Raw genomic sequence first — 24,649 nt, 5'->3', positions numbered from 1 at the left:
TGTGTGCCAAACAGGACTCTCACAAGAGGTGGAGTGGATTTTCCGGTGCGCCTCTAAATTGGCCAATCTACCCTGATGGCGACTACCCTGTTCGTTACAGTCAGGCTTCCAACACCATGACACCATGCAAGGAACACACACAACATACAATCACTCACCTGCCAGTCTGATGAATTTGTACATTGTGTGTATATATATATATATATATGACATGTGTAATGTCTTTACTGTTTTGAAACTGTTGTATGTGTAATGTTTACTGTTAATTTTTTGTTTTTCACTTTATATATTCACTTTGTATGTTGTCTACCTCACTTGCTTTGGCAATGTTAACACATGTTTCCCATGCCAATAAAGCCCTTGAATTGAATTGAATTGAATTTCATTCATAACATTAAGTGATTCCTCAAACAGCCTTTTCCAATTTCTTAACAGTGATCTATTTCAATCAAGAGTTATTGTAGGCATAAGAAAACATTTCCTGTCATTAATTTTATTTTAAAAATAATTAACGCCAAAGGGGTATCTCTATGTTTTTGTAACATTTTATATGACGACACAGAAATGAAATGTACACAGGAATTCGCTGTTCGGACATAATTGTGGTCATGGGGTCATTTTCTGCGTCTCACGACCATTACTCCAGTTCGCTTTTTGTGTGACGCCCCCCAAATCTATGAAAAGTGTTTGCGTGTTCCGCTCAGCTAGTGGCGGGGACGAGGAGGTGGGAATGCGAGACGGTAAAGGCGAAGGACCTATGCAGCCACCGAACTGGACAAATGGTTTACGGCTCCGTTTTCTCGGTTGATCACTGTAGATAAAGATTGGATGTGTCTAATAGTTGACCATTTCTTAAGATTTTTTTCTGTCTCCCTTTATTTATTCCAATATTCGTGGAAGGCACCACGGACAAACCACTGGACGGTGGGGCTCTGGTCAGCTCGCATCGCATTGGTAGGTGCACGAATTACGAAAGGCTATGATAATATCATATCATATATTGAAGAGAGATAAGACCTATTCATACTTTTGCAATAATATCAATTGTAAGAATTACATCACCCAAACACACAAGTAGTCGTTTAGTGAGGAAACATAGCGTGTTTTATTTATCCACTGCGACCGTGTCGTGCACGCGCGTACCCTGGACTGTCACTGTGTCTAGACAAAAGGTATTTTCTTATCCTTTTCGAACTCGATGCCATTTAGAGGTAGAGATTGTATTTTCTCAAGCATGGCTCACATCACAACTACTGTAGTCAAATCGAAATGCGCGCTCCAAATTTGACTGGCGCATATGCGCAATAGGCTATTTGTTTGTGGTATTCCATTATTGCATAGATTTGTCCCCCTTGGAACTCAGGTGCAACAACACCCTGGTCTATCTTAACTTGAATGTAGAAAGCTTCACGTTATTCAAGTCATATCGTTTTATAAGCCTCAGATGTAGCCTATATTTTGGACACATTTTACAAGCTCTCTCAAACATAGGTTATTATTCCCTTAATTACACTTAAGCCTATGTCATCATTGTCTTTCATTCACTGAAAATAAAATCAACCATCCACCAATGCCTCTCTAATAACATCTACCTCTTTTCTCCACCTCTCTCCCCATTCTTTGTCTCCTCTGTCTCCTTCCCCCTCTCCTCCATCTCCCTCTGCTCAGCTCCACAGGGTATAAAGGTATCAGAGAGGATCATGGGAATATAACAGCTGTCACTGTTCTTACCTTGGCATTAGCCCACGACCTCCCCACCTCCCACCCAGTATGGCAGATACTTTGGACATGTCTGGCCCTTCCTCTCCGGAACAGCAGAGAGCCAATAGGATCCTCAGTGAGCCTCTAAGACGAAGCCTGAAGCGCTCTCATCCCTGCTCCCTCTCAGAGTATCTCAACAACACCAACAGAATATCCCACCACCATAGTAGCTCCAGTAGTACGGATATCAGAGGCTTCCTCCACCCCACCGCAGCACAGCACAGGCCCAACCAGCCCAGGCAGCCCAAGCCTCACCGGGCCCCCTCCTCCAACATAGACCTCTGGGATTCCCCCAGTGGGCTTCACCTGGCTCATGCTGCAGAGCTGCTGATGAGGGCTGGGGCCTTGACACTGACCCCCACACCCAAGAACCAGGGCCTTCTGGGCGGGCTGGGGGCTGGGGGGAATGGGGAGGAGGTGGAAGGTGGGTCCAGGGTTGAAGGGGACAGCATGGGTTGTGTGACAGACTTCCTGCCACTGCTAGGCTGCTCCTGGTTCTCCTTGAACCCAGGCCTGTTTGCTCTGACAGCGGGAGGAGGGGGATTCCTGACTGGTGGTGGAGGGTCAATGGGAATGGCTGGCGTTGGGGAGGGTGTGGAGGGGTTGCGAGGCGAGAGCTCGTCCCCTGGCGGCGGGGGGAGCTGGGAGAAGGAAGAGGAAGCGATGTGGAGAGTGTGTGCCATGTCGACGGATGGGGAACTGTGAAGAGTGCAGCGCCTGCCGCAACCGTAAGACCGGACACCAGATCTGCAAGTACAGGAAGTGTGAGCAGCTGAAGAAGAAGGCAGCCACTGGGTTAGAGGTGAGAGGAAATGGAGAAACACACACCTAAATACACACTATTGGAATGGCCATTCTGACTTTATTTGAGGTTTGACAACTGCTGTCCAAAGTAATATACACTGAGTGCTATTTCCATGACGTAGACTGACCAGGTGAATCCAGGGGACGAACCCTTATTGATTTCACCTGTAAAATCCACTTGAATCAATGTATATCAAGGATAGGAGACAGGTTAAAGAAGGATTTAAGCCATGAGACAATTGAGACATGGTTTTGGGTGTGTGAATGGCAAGACAAAATATTTAAGTGCCTTTGAACGGAGTATGGTAGTAAGTTTCAGGCTCAACCATGCTGAGTTTCTCAGGCTCAACAGTTTCCTGTGTGTATCAAGAATGGTCCACTATCCAAAGGACATCCAGCCAACTTGACACAACTGTGGGAAGCATTGGGGTCAACATGGTCCAGCATCGCCGTGGAACACTTTCCACACCTTGTAGAGTCCATGAATTGAGGCTGTTCTGAGGGAAAATGGGGGTGCAACTCAATATTAGGAAGGTGTTCTTAATGTTTGTACACTCAGTGTATACCTCTTTAATAGTACTATGTTCATTTGTTACTGTCAATGGTCTTGAGGTGTAATAGTCTGTATACATGTGTTTGTGTTTTGAGTGGACCACTGCCTTCTGACCTTTCTCCTCTACTTTCATAGAAGATGGTGTTTCCGTCAAGAGCAGCGTTTCCATGGCTACAATAGGATTCCACCTATCTTTCCCATGAACTGCCAGTCAAATTAAATAGACTCCGCCCATTTGGAATGTGATCATGGATACCCTGGGCGTACAAAGTCAATTCAGGTGGCCTTGTTGGATTGGCTTGGAGAGTACAGTATCTTCGACAATCAAAAACATGAAGATTAAAACTCAATAAAGAAAAGAGAAGTCATACCAATGGATTTACATATTGTTGGGCCCAAAATGAACCACCTCATTAACCACAGAGTATTGTTTATTCATTGAAAATGTAACTCCTTTTTATACTCCATTTTGGAACATTTTGTCATCGAAGTTTCTGACCTGGACGTTTCCATATAAGCAAACCAAGAAGGACAGACTGGTCATAATATGATGTTTATGTTTGTTTTTCTATTCATGTCACAGCTAATACAATGATGAGTAGTAGATGTACTTAAGTCCTGATTAGTGTCTAGTCCTTACACCTCTACGGTCTGCCTTCTGAATAAAGACAAGGAAACTGCCTGTCTATGTGTGTGTTGGGATGAGTGTCTCTGTGTGTATTTTAGGGGCTGACTGATCCCTGTCTATTTCCAGTGGGGCTTTATGTAGTGTGTCTTGGGGGAGGCATGCATGATGGCCTGACAGAGTGGAGAGCCTTATCACTACATTACACACACACACGCACGCACGCACGCACGCACGCACACACACACACACACACACACACACACACACACACACACACACACACACACACACACACACACACACACACACACACAACCAACCAACCAAAACTTACACAAACAATATATATGAAAATGTGACTCCCCACACACTCAATGCATTCACACTCATTCCCATTCACACACTGATTCAAATGTTTAAATTCTATTCCTGATCATGCAGTATGCAGACACACTCATTCTCTCTCACACAGTAATATTGGGATTGCAGAGAGTATGGCTCACACAGACAGGGGGTTTGGAGGTTGCCGTGACGATAGTTGATGAGATAGGACTTTCTTCCTCCACCGCTCACTCAGGGGGACGGGTGGATGGCGTAACCATGGAAATGGCAGGGTGAGGTGTCACGCTATAATTGCGCAATTGCTTGCGCTTCCTGTGTGCCTTCAGTCAGAGAGCCTGTGCGTGTGTGTGTGTGTGTGTGTGTGTCCGCTTGTTGGTGTGTCTTACAGAGGTACTGCCCACTCAGGCAAATAATCAGGTAGCATATCGCTTTCTCGCGTACAAAGGGATTTTATATTCCCGGATCTCCACTTTCCCCTTGTGCATTTCCAGTCATTTGGAGATGAATCCCCCTTCCTCCGGAAATCTGTGTCACCCTCTGGCCGTGAGGTCTGGAGCCTCCCCAAACGCCTGCAGAGTCTAGCTCTGATGCCCTGCAAGATGGCAGGAGGGAGAGGAGAGGGGGAGGGGAGGGGAGGGGGAGGGGATACAGGAGATGGAGATAGTAGGGGAAGAGTGAAGGGGCAAATACAAAAAGAGAAAGGGAAGTGGTCGGACCGATCCCTAGAGAAATGGAGAGGTAGAGAGATGGACAAATAAAGATGGATGCATTGTTGAAAATACAGAATGACCCTGGCTCTAAGTCTGTCCTCTCAAACCACAGTTGGACCTAGCTATGTTAGTCCCTGCAGCCAGCTGTTGCATGGCTCAGTAATGCTACACTGGCTGGATCCTACTACAGCAGTGCTAGCAGGGCATCATAGAAGAAGAGGCCATTGTTCCTGAATCCGAAAGACACACTTTCATCTGTCCTGGTGGTACATGAGACATGCTTTATTGAGTTGGTAGAGATATAGTTGTGCTGAATGTGCTCATGCAGCCAGCCTGTTTCTGTCGCCACCATGCCGCCACTAGCTAATCAAGTTACCACTAGGTCCTTTTGATCCTTGTGTGTGTTGGTGTGTGTGTGTTATTATTCCTATCTCCCTCTTTATTAATCCCCTCTCTCTTTATTAATCCTCTCTCTCTTTATTAATCCCCTCTCTCTCTTTATTAAGCCTCTATTAATCCTGTCTCTCTCTTTATTAATCCTCTCCCTCTTTATTAAGCCTCTCTCCCTCTTTATTAAGCCTCTCTCTTTATTCATCCTCTCTCCCTCTTTATTAATCCTCTCTCTCTCTTTATTAATCCCCTCTCTCTTTATTAATCCTCTCCCTCTTTATTAATCATCTCCCTCTTTATTATTCCTCTCCCTCTTTATTAATCATCTCTCCCTCTTTATTAATCCTCTCTCTCTCTTTATTAATCCTCTCTCTCTCTTTATTAATCCTCTCTCCCTCTTTATTAATCCTCTCTCTCTCTCTTTATTAATCCTCTCCCTCTTTATTAAGCCTCTCTCCCTCGTTATTAATCCTCTCTCTTTATTAATCCTCTCCCTCTTTATTAATCCTCTCCCTCTTTATTAAACCTCTCCCTCTTTATTAATCCTCTCTCTCTTTATTAATCATCTCTCTTTATTCAACCTCTCCCACTTTATTAATCCTCTCTCTCTCTTTATTAATCCTCTCTCTTTATTAATCCCGCCCTCTTTATTAATCCTCTCTCTCTCTTTATTAATCCTCTCTGTTTATTAATTCTCTCCCTCTTTATTATTCCTCTCCCTCTTTATTAATCCTCTCCCTCTTTATTAAAGCTCTCCCTCTTTATTAATCCTCTCTCTATTAATCCGCTCTCTCTCTTTATTAATCCTCTCCCTCTTTATTAATCCTCTCTCCCTCTTTATTAATCATCTCTCTCTTAATCCTCTCTCTCTCTCTCTGTATTAATCCTCTCTCTCTCTCTTTATTAATCATCTCTCTTTATTAATCCTCTCCCTCTTTATTAATCCTCTCCCTCTTTATTAACCCTCTCTCCCTCTTTATTAATCCTCTCTCTCTATCAATTTGTAAGTCGCTCTGGATAAGAGCGACTGCTAAATGACTTAAATGTAAATGTAATTAATCCTTTCCCTCTTTATTAACCCTCTCTCTCTCTTTATTAATGCTCTCCCTCGTTATGAATCCTCTCTCTCTTTATTAATCCTCTCCCTCTTTATTATTCCTCTCCCTCTTTATTAATCCTCTCCCTCTTTATTAATCCTCTCTCTCTCTTTATTAGTCCTCTCTCTTTATTGAACCTCTCGCACTTTATTAATCCTCTCTCTCTCTTTTTTAATCCTCTCTCTTTATTAATCCTCTCTCTTTATTAATTCTCTCCCTCTTTATTATTCCTCTCCCTCTTTATTAATCCTCTCCCTCTTTATTAATCCTCTCTCCCTCTTTAGTAATCATCTCTCTCTTAATCCTCTCTCTCTTTATTAACCCTCTCTCTCTCTCTTTATTAATCATATCTCTTTATTAATCCTCTCCCTCTTTATTAATCCTCTCTCTCTTTATTAATCCTCTCTCTCTCTCTTTATTAAGCATCTCTCTTTATTAATCCTCTCCCTCTTTATTAATCATCTCCCTCTTTATTAACCCTCTCTCTCTCTTTATTAATCCTCTCTCTTTATTAATCCTCTCCCTCTTTATTAATTCTCTCTCTCTTTATTAATCCTCTCCCTCTTTATTAATCCTCTCCCTCTTTATTAACCCTCTCTCTCTCTTTATTAATCCTCTCTCTCTTTATTAGTCCTCTCTCTATTAATCCTCTCTCTCTTTATTAATCCTCTCTCTCAATTAATCCTCTCTCTCTCTTCATTAGTCCTCTCTCTCTCTATTAATCCTCTATCTCTCTTTATTAATCCTCTCTCTTTATTAATCTTCTCTCTCTTTATTAATCCTCTCTCTCTTTATTAATCCTCTCTCTCTCTCTTTATTAATCCTCTCTCTCTCTTTATTAATCCTCTCTCTATTAATCCTCTCTTTATTAATCCTCTCTCTCTTTATTAATCCCCTCTCTCTCTTTATTAATCATCTCTCTCTCTCTATTAATCCTCTCTCTCTCTTTATTAATCCTCTCTGTCTCTTTATTAATCCCCTCTCTCTCTTTATTAGTCCTCTCCCTCTTCATTAATCCTCTCTCCCTCTTTATTAACCATCTCCCTCTTTATTAATTCCCATTTTCTCTTTATTAATCCTCTCTCTATTAATCCTCTCTCTCTCTTTATTAATCCTCTCTCTCTCTTTATTAATCCTCTCTCTTTATTAATCCCCTCTCTCTCTTTATTAATCCTCTCTCTTTATTAATCCTCTCTCTCTCTTTATTAATCCCCTCTCTCTCTTTATTAGTCCTCTCTCTCTTTATAATCCCCTCTTTCTCTTTATTAATCCTCTCTCTCTATTAATCCTCTCTCTCTCTTTATTTGTCCCCTCTCTCTCTTTATTAATCCTCTCTCTTTATTAATCCTCTATCTCTCTTTATAAATCCACTCTCTCTCTTTATTAGTCCTCTCTCTCTTTATTAATCCCCTCTTTCTCTTTATTAATCCTCTCTCTCTATTAATTCTCTCTCTCTCTTTATTAGTCCTCTCTATCTTTATTAATCCTCTCTCTCTTTATTAATCCTCTCTCTTTATTAATCCTCTCTCTCTCTTTATTAATCCCCTCTCTCTCTTTATTTGCCCTCTCTCTCTTTATTAGTCATCTCTCTCTTTATCAATCCTCTCTCTCTATTAATCCTCTCTCTCTCTTTATTAATCCTCTCTCTCTCTTTATTAATCCTCTCTCTCTTTATTAATCATCTCTCTTTATTAATCATCTCCCTCTTTATTAATCCTCTCCCTCTTTATTAACACCCTCTCGCTCTCTGTGTATTAATCCTCTCTCTATTAACCCTCTCTCTCTCTCTTTATTAATCATCTCTCTTTATTAATCCTCTCTCTATTTATTAATCATCTCCCTCTTTATTAATCCTCTCTCTCTTTATTAATCCTCTCTCTCTTTATTAATCCTCTCCCTCTTTGTTAAACCTCTCTTTCTTTATTAATCTTCTCCTTCTTTATTATTCCTCTCCTTCTTATTAATCCTCTCCCTCTTTATTAAACCTCTCCCTCTTTATTAATCCTCTCTCTCTCTTTATTAATCCCCTCTCTCTTTATTAATCCTCTCTCTTTATTAATCCTCTCCTTCTTATTAATCCTCTCCCTCTTTATTAAACCTCTCCCTCTTTATTAATCCTCTCTCTCTCTTTATTAATCCCCTCTCTCTTTATTAATCCGCTCTCTTTATTAATCCTCTCTCTCTCTTTATTAGTCCTCTCTCTCTTTATTAATCCTCACTCTCTCTTTATTAGTCCTCGCTCTATTAACCCTCTCTCTCTTTATTAATCCTCTCTCTCTATTAATCCTCTCTCTCTCTTCATTAGTCCTCTCTCAATCTTTATTAATCTTCTCTCTCTTTATTAATCCTCTCTCTCTTTATTAATCCTCTCTCTCTCTTTATTAGTCCTCTCTCTCTTTATTAATCCTCTCTCTCTCTTTTTTAATCCTCTCTCTATTAATCCCCTCTCTCTTTATTAATCCTCTCTCTCTTTATTAATCATCTCTCTCTTTATTAATCCTCTCTCTCTATTAATCATATATTTCTCTTTATTAATCATCTCTCTCTTTATTAATCCTCTCTCTCTCTTTATTAATCCTCTCTCTCTCTTTATTAATCCTCTCTGTCTCTTTATTATTTCCCTCTCTCTCTTTATTAGTCCTCTCCCTCTTTATTAGTCCTCTCTCCCTCTTTATTAACCCTCTCTCCCTCTTTATTAGTCCTCTCTCTCTTTATTAATCCCCTCTTTCTCTTTATTAATCCTCTCTCTCTATTAATCCTCTCTCTCTCTTTATTAGTCCTCTGTCTCTTTATCAATCCTCTCTCTCTATTAATCCTCTCTCTCTCTTTATTAATCCTCTCTCTCTCTTTATTAATCCCCTATCTCTCTTTATTAATCCTCTCTCTCTCTTTATTAATCGCCTCTCTCTCTTCATTAATCCTCTCTCTTTATTAATCCTCTCTCTCTCTTTATTAATCCCCTCTCTCTCTTTATTAGTCCTCTCTCTCTTTATTAATCCCCTCTCTCTCTTTATTAGTCCTCTCTCTCTTTATTAATCCCCTATTTCTCTTTATCAATCCTCTCTCTCTATTAATCATCTCTCTCTCTTTATTAATCCCCTCTCTCTCTTCATTAATCCTCTCTCTTTATTAATCCTCTCTCTCTCTTTATTAATCCCCTCTCTCTCTTTATTAGTCCTCTCTCTCTTTATTAATCCCCTCTTTCTCTTTATTAATCCTCTCTCTTTATTAATCATCTCTCTCTATTAATCCTCTCTCTCTCTTTATTTAGTCCTCTCTCTCTTTATCAATCCCCTCTCTGTATTAATCCTCTCTCTCTCTTTATTAATCCTCTCTCTCTTTATTAGTCCTCTCTCTCTTTATTAGTCCTCTCTCTCTTTATCAATCCTCTCTCTCTCTTTATTAATCCCCTCTCTCTCTTTATTAGTCCTCTCTCTCTTTATTAATCCCCTCTTTCACTTTATTAATCCTCTCTCTTTATTAATCCTCTCTCTCTATTAATCCTCTCTCTCTCTTTATTAGTCCTCTCTCTCTTTATTAATCCTCTCTCTCTCTTTATTAATCCTCTCTCTATTAATCCCCTCTCTCTTTATTAATCCTCTCTCTCTTTATTAATCATCTCTCTCTTTATTAATCCTCTCTCTCTATTAATCCTATATGTCTCTTTATTAATCATATCTCTCTTTATTAATCCTCTCTCTCTTTTTATTAATCCTCTCTCTCTCTTTATTAATCCCCCCTGTCTCTTTATTATTTCCCTCTCTCTCTTTATCAGTCCTCTCCCTCTTTATTAATCCTCTCTCCCTCTTTATTAACCCTCTCCCTCTTTATTTATTCCCACTTTCTCTTTATTAATCCTCTCTCTCTATTAATCCTCTCTCTCTTTATTAATTCTCTATCTCTCTTTATTCATCCTCTCTCTCTCTTTATTAATCCCCTCTCTCTCTTCATTAATCCTCTCTCTATTAATCCTCTCTCTCTCTTTATTAATCCCCTCTCTCTCTTTATTAGTCCTCTCTCTCTTTATTAATCCCATCTTTATCTTTATTAATCCTCTCTCTCTCTACTAATCCTCTCTCTCTCTCTTTATTAGTCCTCTCTCTTTTTATCAATCCTCTCTCTCTATTAATCCTCTCTCTCTCTCTCTTTATTAATCCTCTCTCTCTCTTTATTAATCCTCTCTCTCTCTTTATTAATCCTCTCTCTCTCTTTATTAATCCCCTCTCTCTCTTCATTAATCCTCTCTCTTTATTAATCCTCTCTCTCTCTTTATTAATCCCCTCTCTCTCTTTATTAGTCCTCTCTCTCTTTATTAATCCCCTCTTTCTCTTTATCAATCCTCTCTCTCTATTAATCCTCTCTCTCTTTATTAATCCTCTCTCTCTATTAATCCTCTCTCTCTCTTCATTAGTCCTCTCTCAATCTTTATTAATCTTCTCTCTCTTTATTAATCATCTCTCTCTATTAATCCTCTCTCTCTCTTTATTAGTCCTCTCTCTCTTTATCAATCCTCTCTCTCTCTATTAATCCTCTCTCTCTCTTTATTAGTCCTCTCTCTCTTTATCAATCCTCTCTCTCTTTATTAATCCTCTCTCTCTTTATTAGTCCTCTCTCTCTTTATTAATCCTCTCTCTCTCTTTATTAATCCTCTCTCTCTCTTTATTAGTCCTATCTCTCTTTATTAGTCCCCTCTCTCTTTATTAGTCCTCTCTCTCTTTATCAATCCTCTCTCTCTATTAATCCTCTCTCTCTCTCTTTATTAATCACCTCTCTCTCTTCATTAATCCTCTCTCTTTATTAATCCTCTCTCTCTCTTTATTAATCCCCTCTCTCTCTTTATTAGTCCTCTTTCTCTTTATTAATCCCATCTTTCTCTTTATTAATCCTCTCTCTTTATTAATCCTCTCTCTCTATTAATCCTCTCTCTCTCTCTTTATTAGTCCTCTCTCTCTTTATCAATCCTCTCTCTCTATTAATCCTCTCTCTCTCTTTATTAATCCTCTCTCTCTTTATTAGTCCTCTCTCTCTTTATTAGTCCTCTCTCTCTTTATTAATCCTCTCTCTCTCTTTATTAGTCCTCTCTCTCTTTATTAGTCCTCTCTCTCTCTTTATTAGTCCTCTCTCTCTTTATTAATCCTCTCTCTCTCTTTATTAGTCATCTCTCTCTTTATTAGTCCTCTCTCTCTTTATTAGTCCTCTCTCTCTTTATTAATCCTCTCTCTTTATTAATCCTCTCTCTCTCTTTATTAGTCCTCTCTCTCTTTATTAATCCTCTCTCTCTTTATTAATCCTCTCTCTCTTTATTAATCCCCTCTCTTTATTAATCCTCTCTCTTTATTAATCCTCTCTCTCTTTATTAATCCTCTCTCTTTATTAATCCTCTCTCTCTCTTTATTAGTCCTCTCTCTCTTTATTAGTCCTCTCTCTCTTTATTAATCCTCTCTCTCTTTATTAATCCTCTCTCTCTCTTTATTAGTCCTCTCTCTCTTTATTAGTCCTCTCTCTCTTTATTAATCCTCTCTCTCTTTATTAATCCTCTCTTTATTAGTCTTTATTAATCCTCTCTCTCTTTTATTAGTCCTCTCTGTCTTTATTAATCCTCTCTCTTTATTAATCCTCTCTCTTCTTATTAACCCTCTCTCTCTTTATTAGTCCCTCTCTCTTTATTAGTCCTCTCTCTCTTTATTAATCCTCTCTCTCTATTAATCCTCTCTCTCTCTTTATTAGTCCTCTCTCTCTTTATTAATCCAATATTTCTCTTTATTAATCCTCTCTCTCTATTAATCCTCTCTCTCTTTATTAGTCCTCTCTCTCTTTATCAATCCTCTCTCTCTATTAATCCTCTCTCTCTCTCTTTATTAATCCTCTCTCTCTCTCTTTATTAGTCCTCTCTCTCTTTATTAGTCCTCTCTCTCTTTATTAATCCTCTCTCTTTATTAGTCCTCTCTCTCTTTATTAGTCCTCTCTCTCTTTATTAGTCCTCTCTCTCTCTTTATTAGTCCTCTCTCTCTTTATTAATCCTCTCTCTCTCTTTATTAGTCCTATCTCTCTTTATTAGTCCTCTCTCTCTCTTTATTAGTCCTCTCTCTCTTTATTAATCCTCTCTCTCTCTTTATTAGTCCTCTCTCTCTTTATTAATCCTCTCTCTTTATTAGTCCTCTCTCTCTTTATTAGTCCTCTCTCTCTTTATTAATCCTCTCTCTTTATTAATCCTCTCTCTCTCTTTATTAGTCCTCTCTCTTTATTAATCCTCTGTCTTTATTAATCCTCTCTCTTTATTAATCCTCTCTCTCTCTTTATTAGTCCTCTCTCTCTTTATTAGTCCTCTCTCTCTTTATTAGTCATCTCTCTCTTTATTAATCCTCTCTCTCTATTAATCCTCTCTCTCTCTTTATTAGTCCTCTCTCTCTTTATTAATCCAATATTTCTCTTTATTAATCCTCTCTCTTTATTAATCCTCTCTCTCTATTAATCCTCTCTCTCTTTATTAGTCCTCTCTCTCTTTATCAATCCTCTCTCTCTATTAATCCTCTCTCTCTCTTTATTAATCCTCTCTCTCTCTTTATTAGTCCTCTCTCTCTTTATTAGTCCTCTCTCTCTTTATTAGTCCTCTCTCTCTTTATTAATCCTCTCTATTTATTAGTCATCTCTCTCTTTATTAGTCCTCTCTCTCTTTATTAGTCCTCTCTCTCTTTATTAATCCTCTCTCTTTATTAGTCCTCTCTCTCTTTATTAGTCCTCTCTCTCTTTATTAGTCCTCTCTCTCTCTTTATTAGTCCTCTCTCTCTTTATTAATCATCTCTCTCTCTTTATTAGTCCTCTCTCTCTTTATTAGTCCTCTCTCTCTCTTTATTAGTCCTCTCTCTCTTTATTAATCCTCTCTCTCTCTTTATTAGTCCTCTCTCTCTTTATTAGTCCTCTCTCTCTTTATTAGTCCTCTCTCTCTTTATTAATCCTCTCTCTTTATTAGTCCTCTCTCTCTTTATTAGTCCTCTCTCTCTTTATTAATCCTCTCTCTCTCTTTATTAGTCCTCTCTCTCTTTATTAATCCTCTGTCTTTATTAATCCTCTCTCTTTATCAATCCTCTCTCTCTCTTTATTAGTCCTCTCTCTCTCTATTCATCCTCTCTCTCTCTTTATTAATCCTCTCTTTCTCTTTATTAGTCCTCTCTCTCTTTATTAGTCCTCTCTCTCTTTATTAATCCTCTCTCTTTATTAATCCTCTCTCTCTCTTTATTAGTCCTCTCTCTCTTTATTAATCCTCTGTCTTTATTAATCCTCTCTCTTTATTAATCCTCTCTCTCTCTTTATTAGTCCTCTCTCTCTTTATTAATCCTCTGTCTTTATTAATCCCCTCTCTCTCTTTATTAGTCCTCTCTCTCTCTATTCATCCTCTCTCTCTCTTTATTAATCCCCTCTCTCTCTTCATTAATCCTTTCTCTCTCTTTATTAGTCCTCTCTCTCTTTATTAGTCCTCTCTCTCTTTATTAGTCCTCTCTCTCTCTTTATTAATCCTCTCTCTCTTTATTAATCCTCTCTCTCTTTATTAATCCTCTCTCTCTTTATTAATCCTCTCTCTCTCTTTATTAGTCCTCTCTCTCTTTATTAGTCCTCTCTCTCTTTATTAATCCTCTCTCTCTTTATTAATCCTCTCTCTTTATTAATCCTCTCTCTCTCTTTATTAGTCCTCTCTGTCTTTATTAATCCTCTCTCTTTATTAAACCTCTCTCTCTCTTTATTAGTCCTCTCTCTCTTTATTAGTCCCCTCTCTCTTTATTAGTCCTCTCTCTCTTTATTAATCCTCTCTCTCTATTAATCCTCTCTCTCTCTTTATTAGTCCTCTCTCTCTTTATTAATCCAATATTTCTCTTTATTAATCCTCTCTCTCTATTAATCCTCTCTCTCTTTATTAGTCCTCTCTCTCTTTATCAATCCTCTCTCTCTATTAATCCTCTCTCTCTCTCTTTATTAATCCTCTCTCTCTCTTTATTAGTCCTCTCTCTCTTTATTAGTCCTCTCTCTCTTTATTAATCCTCTCTCTTTATTAGTCCTCTCTCTCTTTATTAGTCCTCTCTCTCTTTATTAGTCCTCTCTCTCTCTTTATTAGTCCTCTCTCTCTTTATTAATCCTCTCTCTCTCTTTATTAGTCCTATCTCTCTTTATTAGTCCTCTCTCTCTCTTTATTAGTCCTCTCTCTCTTTATTAATCCTCTCTCTCTCTTTATTAGTCCTCTCTCTCTTTATTAATCCTCTCTCTTTATTAGTCCTCTCTCTCTTTATTAGTCCTCTCTCTCTTTATTAATCCTCTCTCTTTATTAATCCTCTCTCTCTCTTTATTAGTCCTCTCTCTTTATTAATCCTCTGTCTTTATTAATCCTCTCTCTTTATTAATCCTCTCTCTCTCTTTATTAGTCCTCTCTCTCTTTATTAGTCCTCTCTCTCTTTATTAGTCATCTCTCTCTTTATTAATCCTCTCTCTCTATTAATCCTCTCTCTCTCTTTATTAGTCCTCTCTCTCTTTATTAATCCAATATTTCTCTTTATTAATCCTCTCTCTTTATTAATCCTCTCTCTCTATTAATCCTCTCTCTCTTTATTAGTCCTCTCTCTCTTTATCAATCCTCTCTCTCTATTAATCCTCTCTCTCTCTTTATTAATCCTCTCTCTCTCTTTATTAGTCCTCTCTCTCTTTATTAGTCCTCTCTCTCTTTATTAGTCCTCTCTCTCTTTATTAATCCTCTCTATTTATTAGTCATCTCTCTCTTTATTAGTCCTCTCTCTCTTTATTAGTCCTCTCTCTCTTTATTAATCCTCTCTCTTTATTAGTCCTCTCTCTCTTTATTAGTCCTCTCTCTCTTTATTAGTCCTCTCTCTCTCTTTATTAGTCCTCTCTCTCTTTATTAATCATCTCTCTCTTTATTAGTCCTCTCTCTCTTTATTAGTCCTCTCTCTCTCTTTATCTCTCTCTTTATTATTAATCTCTCTCTCTTTTATTAGTCCTCTCTAATTAGTCCTCTCTCTTTTATTAGTCCTCTCTCTCTTTATTAATCCTCTCTCTTTATTAATCCTCTCTCTCTTTATTAGTCCTCTCTCTTTTATTAGTCCTCTCTCTCTTTATTAATCCTCTCTCTTTATTAATCCTCTTCTTTATTAATCCTCTCTCTTTTTATTAATCCTCTCTCTCTCTTTATTAGTCCTCTCTCTTTTATTAATCCTCTCTCTCTCTTTTATTAATCCTCTCTTTATTAGTCTCTTTATTAGTCCTCTCTTTTCTTTATTAGTCCTCTTTCTTTATTAGTTCCTCTCTCTTTATTAATCCTCTCTCTCTCTTTATTAGTCCTCTCTCTCTTTATTAATCCTCTCTCTTTATTAATCCTCTCTCTTAAAATCTCTTTATTAGTCCTCTCTCTCTTTATTAATCCTCTCTCTCTCTTTATTAATCCCCTCTCTCTCTTCATTAATCCTTTCTCTCTCTTTATTAGTCCTCTCTCTCTTTATTAGTCCTCTCTCTCTTTATTAGTCCTCTCTCTCTCTTTATTAATCCTCTCTCTTTATTAATCCTCTCTCTCTATTAATCCTCTCTCTCTCTCTTTATTAATCCTTTCTCTCTCTTTATTAGTCCTCTCTCTCTATCTTAAACACCCTAGCACATTTTTTCCCACATTTTTATTCAGCTGAATTAGAAGACAACAGGTCAAATTAATTTGTGTATTGCACAAGCATGTTTCACACACAGTATTGAAATAACCTCTTCAAACAAATGTAGTTAGAGCGCAAATATTCCAAACAGAATATGACCATAAAATCTACGAGGTTAGACCGTTAGATAACAACAACTAACAAAGCAGAAGATCAGGCAACTAAAAACATGACAGGATGGTTTGACCTATAACCCAAACATACCACGCCCCTTATTACAGCTGGGGTTTTTCTTTTTTTACATAATTCATGATAAGAAACGTGAAGCTAAATCTTTTCCTCCACCCCATGTACAAATCAGATACAAACCTTGTGTACATATGTAGAAATAGCTCTTGTGTTAGCCATGTCCAAACCTCTTGTACATATGTAGAAATAGCTCTTGTGTTAACCATGTCCAAACCTCTTGTACATATGTAGAAATAGCTCTTGTGTTAGCCATGTCCAAACCTCTTGTACATATGTAGAAATAGCTCTTGTGTTAGCCATGTCCAAACCTCTTGTGTATTTAGCTTCAAGGAGAGGTAGAACTGCATGACTACCATTCAGTCTCCAGGCACCTTTAAAGGGAGCGGTTTCACCAGAATACCAGCGCCAAGCATTCCTCCCACTCAGCCGTGCATGTCCACCTTTAACTCGGCTAAGTTCGGAGCTCCTATTTCTCAGCACCGTTCCTCAGGTGAGTGTCTGTCCATAGGTCACTTGTACCTGGTATTCATATGAGCCCGTCAAGTGGGCAGTACCTCTTCTGTGTGGTTGGTTGACTGGAGGTGACCCTGGTGTTACCTGAGGGAGGGTTTGGCTGCTGGCTACAGGTGAAAGGGTTTGGTGGCCACACGGGGCATGGCGGTGGGAGAGGATGTGGCAAATGCTCTCCTGAGCTTGGCCACCCGACCACCAAATGCTGGGCTCTCCTCTTCATGACTGACCACTACTAGAGAGATAGAGAGGGAAAAGATTGTAAAAATACATGTTAAGTCAATGAGCTTGAATCAAGTGTAGAGTATGTCATACACACGCACTTATGCATACACAAAAAACACTCTCTCTCTCTATCGTTCTTTCTCTCTCACCTCTTCTGCTCTGTGGGCAGGCCTTTTCTCTGGCTGACAGCTGGGGTTGGAGACAGAGGCTGATGTTTCTGCAGTGGGGTCTGGAGCAGAGGCCCCAGTCCTTTAGGTCATCTGTGCTGTAGCCTGACACACTGTCGATGCTGTCCTCCCTGGTGTCCTTTGGGTCAACCTCAGCACTACCTGTGTACTGGTCCTCCTCAGAGTCCTTAGACCCGTCTGAGTCTTCCTGGAAATAGAAGAAGAATGGTGAGCTACATCCTGTATGGTAGAGCTGATATCTTTCTGTTTCCCTCTCTTTCTGTGTCTCATGCAAACGCAAACGCACACACACACACACACACACACACACACACACACACACACACACACACACACACACACACACACACACACACACACACACACACACACACACACACTTACGCTGAGTTGCATCAGTATGGCTGATTGTGAGCTGGTTTGGTGGTTCTCTCTGTCTGTCAGTAGAGACACAGTATGGATATCAACCACTAGGTTGTTAATTTCTGTACTCTTTAGTCTGGTGTTGGTACGAAGGGTCTGGAGGAGTTTGGAGGATCTAAATTCATCCACCTCTCCGATCACGCTCACACTCACATCCCCATCACGACCCAACAGCCAGCGCACGCTCTTACTGTGACCTGAGGAGACAAAGAAACACACAGACACATTGAATGCCACACTGTGTAATTATCACAGATAATACAATGGAAGGTAACTCTTCAAACCTATCACTATTTTAGATCCATTGTCAGAGTTCATCATGGAGTTGTCATACTGGTTCCAGCCCAGCAGATGGTGCTGTTGTCTTATCAGTGAACAAACACGTCACTGACGTCTGCAGTTGCCTAGTTTTATCTATTGTCCAGTGTATAGGATCTACACAAACACTGCCTTAGGGTGTTTTCACATATAGTCCTCTTTAAAAGAACCCGATCTCAGTCCTCTTTAAAGTGAACTCTGAGGTAAAAGTTTAAAAAAGCAAGAGAACTCAGTAGTCTTTGTATTCACACTGTCCTCTGCTTTGAATGAGGACTCAACTATTTTTCCAGTTCACTGTTCACCTATTTTGTGGTCTGAGTTCTCTTTGCATTCACATTGCTATGTTTAGAAAGGAACCAAGATCTTTTTCCAACATTTACTCAATGCACTCTGGGTACAAGACAAGCCATTCTGTCTTATCGGAAGCTAATAGATTGCATGTAGTTATTTGACATCATTATTATAATCAAAATATAACATTAACATGTAAATATTATTGGTAACAAAATAAATAGCCGAAGAATAACTGCAGATTTAATAACGATGTAATTGAAAATTGTACCTCCTTTAAGAGCTAGCATTGATTTTGTACCCTATTGTCTTCTCACACTATTCAAAGCCCACAATGGAATAATCAGTGTGTGATGACATATGTCAAACAAATCATCTGAACGTCGTGTCGGTACAAAACTACACACATTTTGGGGAATTTCTGTGCATCCTTGACAATCGCAAATCAATATCCAAAAACAGCACACACTTTTTCAGCGAAACTAGACATTATCATCTTGTCTCTTTTGTGACAAGCGAACCTGGGGAGCTTTGTGTTCACATTGCCCTAAAAAAAGGGAACCGGAACGCGGAATTCAAGTGAACCAAACTCAGACCACCTCTCGAGATGGTCTCAGTTTGGTTTGCTTTGGGGACTCTTAAGGGGTCTGAGTTCCTTTGGAGTGTTCACACTGCACATTAAGCTATCCACAACTCAATTCACAAAAATGGTCTGAAAGGGACCAAGTGTGAAAACCCCCTTACTGACACACTAGACTATGGTCTTCACCTTCCAGTAATCACTCCGATCTGACCTTAGACCTGTGCTAATTGGTGTCATAAGTGGGATTCAACCTGTCTCTAGTTACAACCTCTAGTCTCTGGTTACAGCCAGGTCACCATTACAGTGATACGATACACATGAACAGGCTACTAGCCTAAATTTGAAAAAATGACCCATTTCAATTCATTAATTTCAGTTCAGATAATTGAAAATAAACCTCTATATAATAAGGGAAGAGCACAATTGCAAGAAAAGGTGTGGAAGCAAATCATCTTGGAAATATGTGATGTATTTTTTAAGCCTACAGGATGGACCACAAGCTGTGTGCGCACCTGCATCCTTCTCTTTCTGTGTGCGCGTACGTATATCTGCTCGTGCATGTGTGACATTTAGGAGTTGTACTGCCTACTTACTATCTTACATAAGGAGAGTCTTTCTGGGCCATGGGGCCTGTGAGAAGAATGGTGAAGTGTTTGATGCCCAACACTCTGTTCTGCTGGTCAGTTTGACACCAGGTGTTAAGAGATGACCTGGCCTGACCTTCTGCTACTAAGATGACACACACGCACGCACGCACGCACGCACGCACGCACGCACGCACGCACGCTTTCCAGCACACACACTTTCCAGCACACACACACACACACACACACACACACACACACACACACACACACACACACACACACACACACACACACACACACACACACACACACACACACACACACACACACACACACACACACAGAGCACAGATTGGAGAGACATAGCGGTAACGAGATATTCAGGGCTAAAAGCAGCGAGCCTCACCAAACCACAGGGCTTACTCAATTCTATTCACTCCTATTCAATCTGCCGGGCAGGCAGGCATGTAGAATGAATCAATCGCTGCCGCTGTGTTTCTGATTATAGAGCTCTGATAAGAGGGCTGGGTACTACACTATACTGTTCTATTAGTACCAATGGAGATTCTATATTCTATATCCTATCAGATAGAGAAAGGGACAAGGGGGGGAGAGGAATAGAAGGGGTAAAAGAGAGACAGAGAGGGGGATAGAATGGAAAAGAGAGAGATGTGGAACTAGGCCTGATCTGAAGGCCTCTCTCTGTAGATAAGAGTGTGGTTTCAGGGTTGTGTTTCTCAGAATAGTGGAGTGGGTGCTCAAGCATGCTCAATTACTCATTGCCTCTTTCTCTCTCCAGGTCTCTTTCTTTCTCCCAGTATCTCTCTCCCTGTCTCTCTCTCCCTGTCTCTCTCTCCCTGCCTCTTTCTCTCCCTGTCTCTCTCTCCCTGCCTCTTTCTCTTCCTGTCTCTCTCTCCCTGCCTCTTTCTCTCCCTTTCTCTCTCTTCCTGTCTCTTTCTCTCCCTGCCTCTCTCCCTGTCTCTCTCTTCCTGTCTCTTTCTCTTCCTGTCTCTCTCTCCCTGCCTCTTTCTCTCCCTGTCTCTCTATCCCTGTCTCTCTCTCCCTGCCTCTTTCTCTTCCTGTCTCTCTCTCCCTGCCTCTTTCTCTCCCTGTCTCTCTCTTCCTGTCTCTCTCTCCCTGCCTCTTTCTCTCCCTGTCTCTCTCCCTGCCTCTTTCTCTCCCTGCCTCTTTCTCTCCCTGTCTCTGTCTCTTTCTCTCCCTGTCTCTCTCACCCTGCCTCTTTCTCTCCCTGTCACTCTCTCCCTGTCTCTCTCTTCCTGTCTCTCTCTCCCTGCCTCTTTCTCTCCCTGTCTCTCTCTCCCTGTCTCTCTCTGCCTGTCTCTCTCTTCCTGTCTCTCTCTCCCTGCCTCTTTCTCTCCCTGTCTCTTTCTAGAGAGAGGTAGAGAGAGGAGAGGAGGCAGAGAGAGGAGACAGAGAGAGTAGAGTAGGTAGAGAGAGGAGAGGAGGTAGAGAGAGGAGAGGAGGTAGAGAGAAGAGAGGAGGTAGAGAGAGGAGAGGAGACAGAGAGAGGAGAGGAGGTAGAGAGAGGAGAGGAGGCAGAGAGAGGAGAGGAGGCAGAGAGAGGAGAGGAGACAGAGAGAGGAGAGGAGGTAGAGAGAGGAGAGGAGGCAGAGAGAGGAGAGGAGGCAGAGAGAGGAGAGTAGGTAGAGAGAGGAGAGGAGGCAGAGAGAGTAGAGGAGGCAAAGAGAGGAGAGGAGACAGAGAGAGGAGAGGAGGCAGCGAGAGGAGAGGAGAGGAGACAGAGAGAGGAGAGTAGGTAGAGAGAGGAGAGGAGGCAGAGAGAGGAGAGGATTCAGAGGGGGGCAGAGGTTGATGTGACCACCCAGGGAAAGGAAATCCTAAATTATAAAATAGACACTCCTAACTCCTCTTACCCTTACCCTAACAACATGGGCGTGTTCTGAAGTATACTCTAGTTTACAGTAAATGACCTGCATTTATTCTGTACTCACTAGCACCGGTGTGTGTGTGTGTGTGTGTGTGTGTGTGTGTGTGTGTGTGTGTGTGTGTGTGTGTGTGTGTGTGTGTGTGTGTGTGTGTGTGTGTGTGTGTGTGTGTGTGTGTGTGTGTGTGTGTGTGTGCGTGTGTGTGTGTGCGTGTGCGCGTGTGCGTGTGCGTGTGTGTGTGCTGTACCTTTCTTAGACCTGGCGTGTTCCCTGGTTCTTCTCTCTCTCTCGTCCTTCTCCTCCCTCTCTTTCCAGCGTCTGACCTGCTCCTCTCTCATCTTCAGGAACAAGATTCTCTTCTGGTCTTCACTCAGGGCCTCCAGAACCTCTGGGTCCACCCACATCTCCTGTAGGATCTGAGCCAGCATACTGTCTGATCCTAGATTAACCTCCTTCCTCTGGTGCTGTTGGGACTGTCTAAAATGCTGTTTCCGGCCTGGTTCAACAGAGGGCTTTAAATCCCAACGTCTGGTGGATCTGGTACAGTCCAAATTCCAAAATGCTGAAGAGTTCTCTTGCAACTTCTCAGACGTTCCCTCAGTAATATTGTATGGCTTCTGCTGGGAGTTTGGATGGTCACTGATTCCTTGCTGGTACTCTAGAGCAGTAGAGAGTATATACATATGATTACATCGTTTGCCTTTCTTCACAGCTTTTCCCTCTTTGGCTGTCCACCAACACAATTGTAGGTGTGTGTGTGCGTTTGTGTGTGTGTGTGTATGTGAGTAAATGTGTATCCATTCCCTCTACTACCCCCTCGCAGAGAGCTGCCCTACTGCTTTTAAACATTTGAAGGTAAACAAGAGACCAGAGAACAACCTAGCTGGGTGACAGAACGGCATTTCATGTCAACAGAGAAAAAGACACACATACACCTGACATTATTTCCATCCTTTTGATTTACAGAGGGAGGGAGAAAAAAGAGAGTATGCTGGCACTGTTTATACTTTTTTAGAGACAGGAAGAGAAAGAGAGGGACACACAGAAACAGAGAGAGAAAAGGGGTGGAAGAGACTTTGCATCTCTCATGACCAGGACAGAAGAGACAGAGAGATAACCAGCTATCTCTCATGACCAAGACAGAAGAGACAGAGAGATAACCAGCTATCTCTCATGACCAAGACAGAAGAAACAGAGATAACCAGCTATCTCTCATGACCAAGACAGAAGAAACAGAGAGATAACCAGCTATCTCTCATGACCAAAACAGAAGAGACAGAGAGATAACCAGCTATCTCTCATGACCAAAACAGAAGAGACAGAGAGATAACCAGCTATATCTAATGACAAAACCAGAAGAGACAGAGAGATAACCAGATCTATGTATCCCCCTTCCTAAGGCTCATGGGTCCTACCCTCTTACCTTACTTATACTCATATTGTTTTTAAAACATGATCAGCAAGGGAATGAGATAATGATCAATACGTCTCCTTGTATATGTCTCAACACAGAGGGCCAGACCACCAAACTACCAACAAACACGTATTGTACATTCACACAGTCACAGGACATCAGTGAAGACGGAACAGTTGCAGCAACAATTACTATCATATATGGAATACCACTAAATAAAGCACTGCAGGAATCTAATCTTACAGTGATTAAAACATTGTTATAACCTCATTATAACAACATTGATACACAACAAAAGACATGCACTGGTGTAACTAGAGACTAACAGGAACCTGTAACCTGTAACACACTGACCCATGGCAGAAAGACACACAGAAACACAAAGCGGGGAGTTTTGAATCTATGCCAGCATGCGAATACATTTAGGGTTTACCATCGTCACTGTTCACATATAGAGAATGCCAGAGCAGAGGCAAAAGGACAGAATGGAGAGAGAAAGACGATGTGTGTTGCATACTAAGGGAGAAGTATTTATTTAGTTGAGTTTTCAAACAGAGCCTGTTTTACTATAACTGACAGAGAGGGGTTGTGAGAGTGGGATGAACTCAGACAAGAACAAGAAAGTAAGAGAAAGAAAAGCGAGCGAGTTATAAGGAGAAGAAAGTAGAGAGGAGGAGAAACCCTGAGAAATCAAGCGTACTTTACTTACTGTGACTGCCCAGCCTGAAAAATGCCTGGTCCTGGTGTGAGTTACACTGTGACTGACTGTATCTGGGTGACGTGTGTGTGTGTGTCTGAGTCTGTGTGTGTCTGAGTCTGTGTGAGTGAGTGAGCAGTAGAGTAGTCTGTGTAACAGAGTCGGTATGCTGGCTATGATGATCCCCTGCCCCTTTGTGTACTGGATATGAGGGGGCTGCAGTGACATCACAACATTCTCCCTCTCTCTCTCTCTCTCTCTCTCTCTCTCTCTCTCTCTGTCTCTCTCTCTCTCTCTCTCTCTCTCTCTCTCTCTCTCTCTCTCTCTCTCTCTGTCTCTCTGTCTGTCTCTCTCTCTCTCTCTCTCTCTCTCTCTCTCTCTCTCTCTCTCTCTCTCTCTCTGTCTCTCTGTCTGTCTCTCTGTCTCTGTCTCTGTCTCTGTCTCTCTCTCTCTCTCTGTCTCTCTGCTCTCTCTCTCTCTCTCTCTCTCTCTCTCTCTCTGTCTCTCTCTCTCTCTCTCTCTGTCTCTCTCTCTGTCTCTCTCTCCCTCTCTCTCTCTCTGTCTCTCTCTCTGTCTCTCTCTGTCTCTCTCCCTCTCTCTCTCTCTCTCTCTCTCTCTCTCTCTCTCTCTCTCTCTCTCTCTCTCTCTCTCTCTCTCTCTTTCTCTCCTCCCTCTTTTAGTTGTAATGTCACAGGAACTCTTATAGGCAGGAGGAAGCATGATAACAGGCCATTGACAGGGATTGATAAACACGATTCCATAAGTAGTCATCATCAGTGGCCGACCCCACCCATAGTTTAATGACTGATCAGTGTCTAGACAGGTTAATGCCGGTCTATGGTACTGAGAGTCTCTGTTGTACTCTATAGCCATTATGATACTGTTCGTGTCTGAATAGGCCTTCGGGTCATGTTGTGTTATCTCTCAGATGTCTGGTTCCTGGTGCCGCCTCATGACTTCCAGTCAATACACGGATAAAGCAAAACATGAACTCAGGAAGAGCAATTACGGTACACAACAATAACAACGTGATGTAAACGTATGTTGGTTTGGGGTAGAGCATGTTGGGTATGAGTCTTGATTGAATTGAAGCAGGGAAAGGAAATATTTAGCTGGTTTGGAGGAATTCTAATCACTTACAATAAATGAATATATCTTATCTCTTTCCCTGTCTTTCCCGCTTACTCTATATTGCGACAGCAAACTCAAGGTCCTTTTCCTGTTTCGTTGGAATCAGGCCGGCCAGGTCAAGGTCGTCTCAGGGAAAACACAGACCTGCAGCAGCACCATGTAGACGTTTTGGGGGAAACACAAAACACATTAGTCATAAACCA

General features: G+C 40.8%; 2 protein-coding genes across 5 annotated transcripts; one reads left to right on the top strand and one right to left on the bottom strand.

Moving 5' to 3' along the window:
- The first annotated feature begins 541 nt into the window (after nucleotides 1-541).
- Nucleotides 542-3,806, top strand: LOC118377938 (uncharacterized). Its single transcript, XM_035764867.2, has 3 exons — nucleotides 542-954; nucleotides 1,669-2,563; nucleotides 3,254-3,806. Exon 2 carries the CDS (start codon nucleotides 1,771-1,773, stop codon nucleotides 2,464-2,466), a length of 696 nt encoding a protein of 231 aa, XP_035620760.2. The 5' UTR covers nucleotides 542-954; nucleotides 1,669-1,770; the 3' UTR covers nucleotides 2,467-2,563; nucleotides 3,254-3,806.
- Nucleotides 3,807-15,978: 12,172 nt separating this feature from the next.
- On the bottom strand, nucleotides 15,979-23,610 carry LOC118377940 (SH2 domain-containing protein 4A-like). 4 transcript variants are annotated; one of them, XR_008086487.1, is made up of 6 exons: nucleotides 23,328-23,605; nucleotides 21,452-21,862; nucleotides 17,480-17,715; nucleotides 17,057-17,282; nucleotides 16,387-16,917; nucleotides 15,979-16,339 (listed from the first exon to the last, which is right to left on the bottom strand). XR_008086487.1 is itself a non-coding variant. In XM_035764872.2 (5 exons), the coding sequence occupies exons 2-5, from the start codon at nucleotides 21,630-21,632 to the stop codon at nucleotides 16,793-16,795; spliced, it is 765 nt and encodes a 254-aa protein (XP_035620765.1). In that variant the 5' UTR covers nucleotides 21,633-21,862; nucleotides 23,328-23,610; the 3' UTR covers nucleotides 15,979-16,792. The 4 variants fall into 4 exon arrangements, 2 of the variants coding, with proteins under 2 accessions (XP_035620765.1, XP_035620763.1); XR_004824362.2 differs by having other exon boundaries at nucleotides 16,434-16,917; XM_035764872.2 differs by having other exon boundaries at nucleotides 15,979-16,914; nucleotides 23,328-23,610.
- Between the last annotated feature and the right edge of the window lie 1,039 nt (nucleotides 23,611-24,649).

The sequence above is a fragment of the Oncorhynchus keta genome, chromosome 30 (genome assembly GCF_023373465.1).
Source record: "Oncorhynchus keta strain PuntledgeMale-10-30-2019 chromosome 30, Oket_V2, whole genome shotgun sequence".
Lineage (NCBI taxonomy): Eukaryota > Metazoa > Chordata > Actinopteri > Salmoniformes > Salmonidae > Oncorhynchus > Oncorhynchus keta.
The sequence above is the reverse complement of the archived record's forward strand: the minus strand, read 5'-3'. Positions and strand labels throughout refer to the sequence as shown.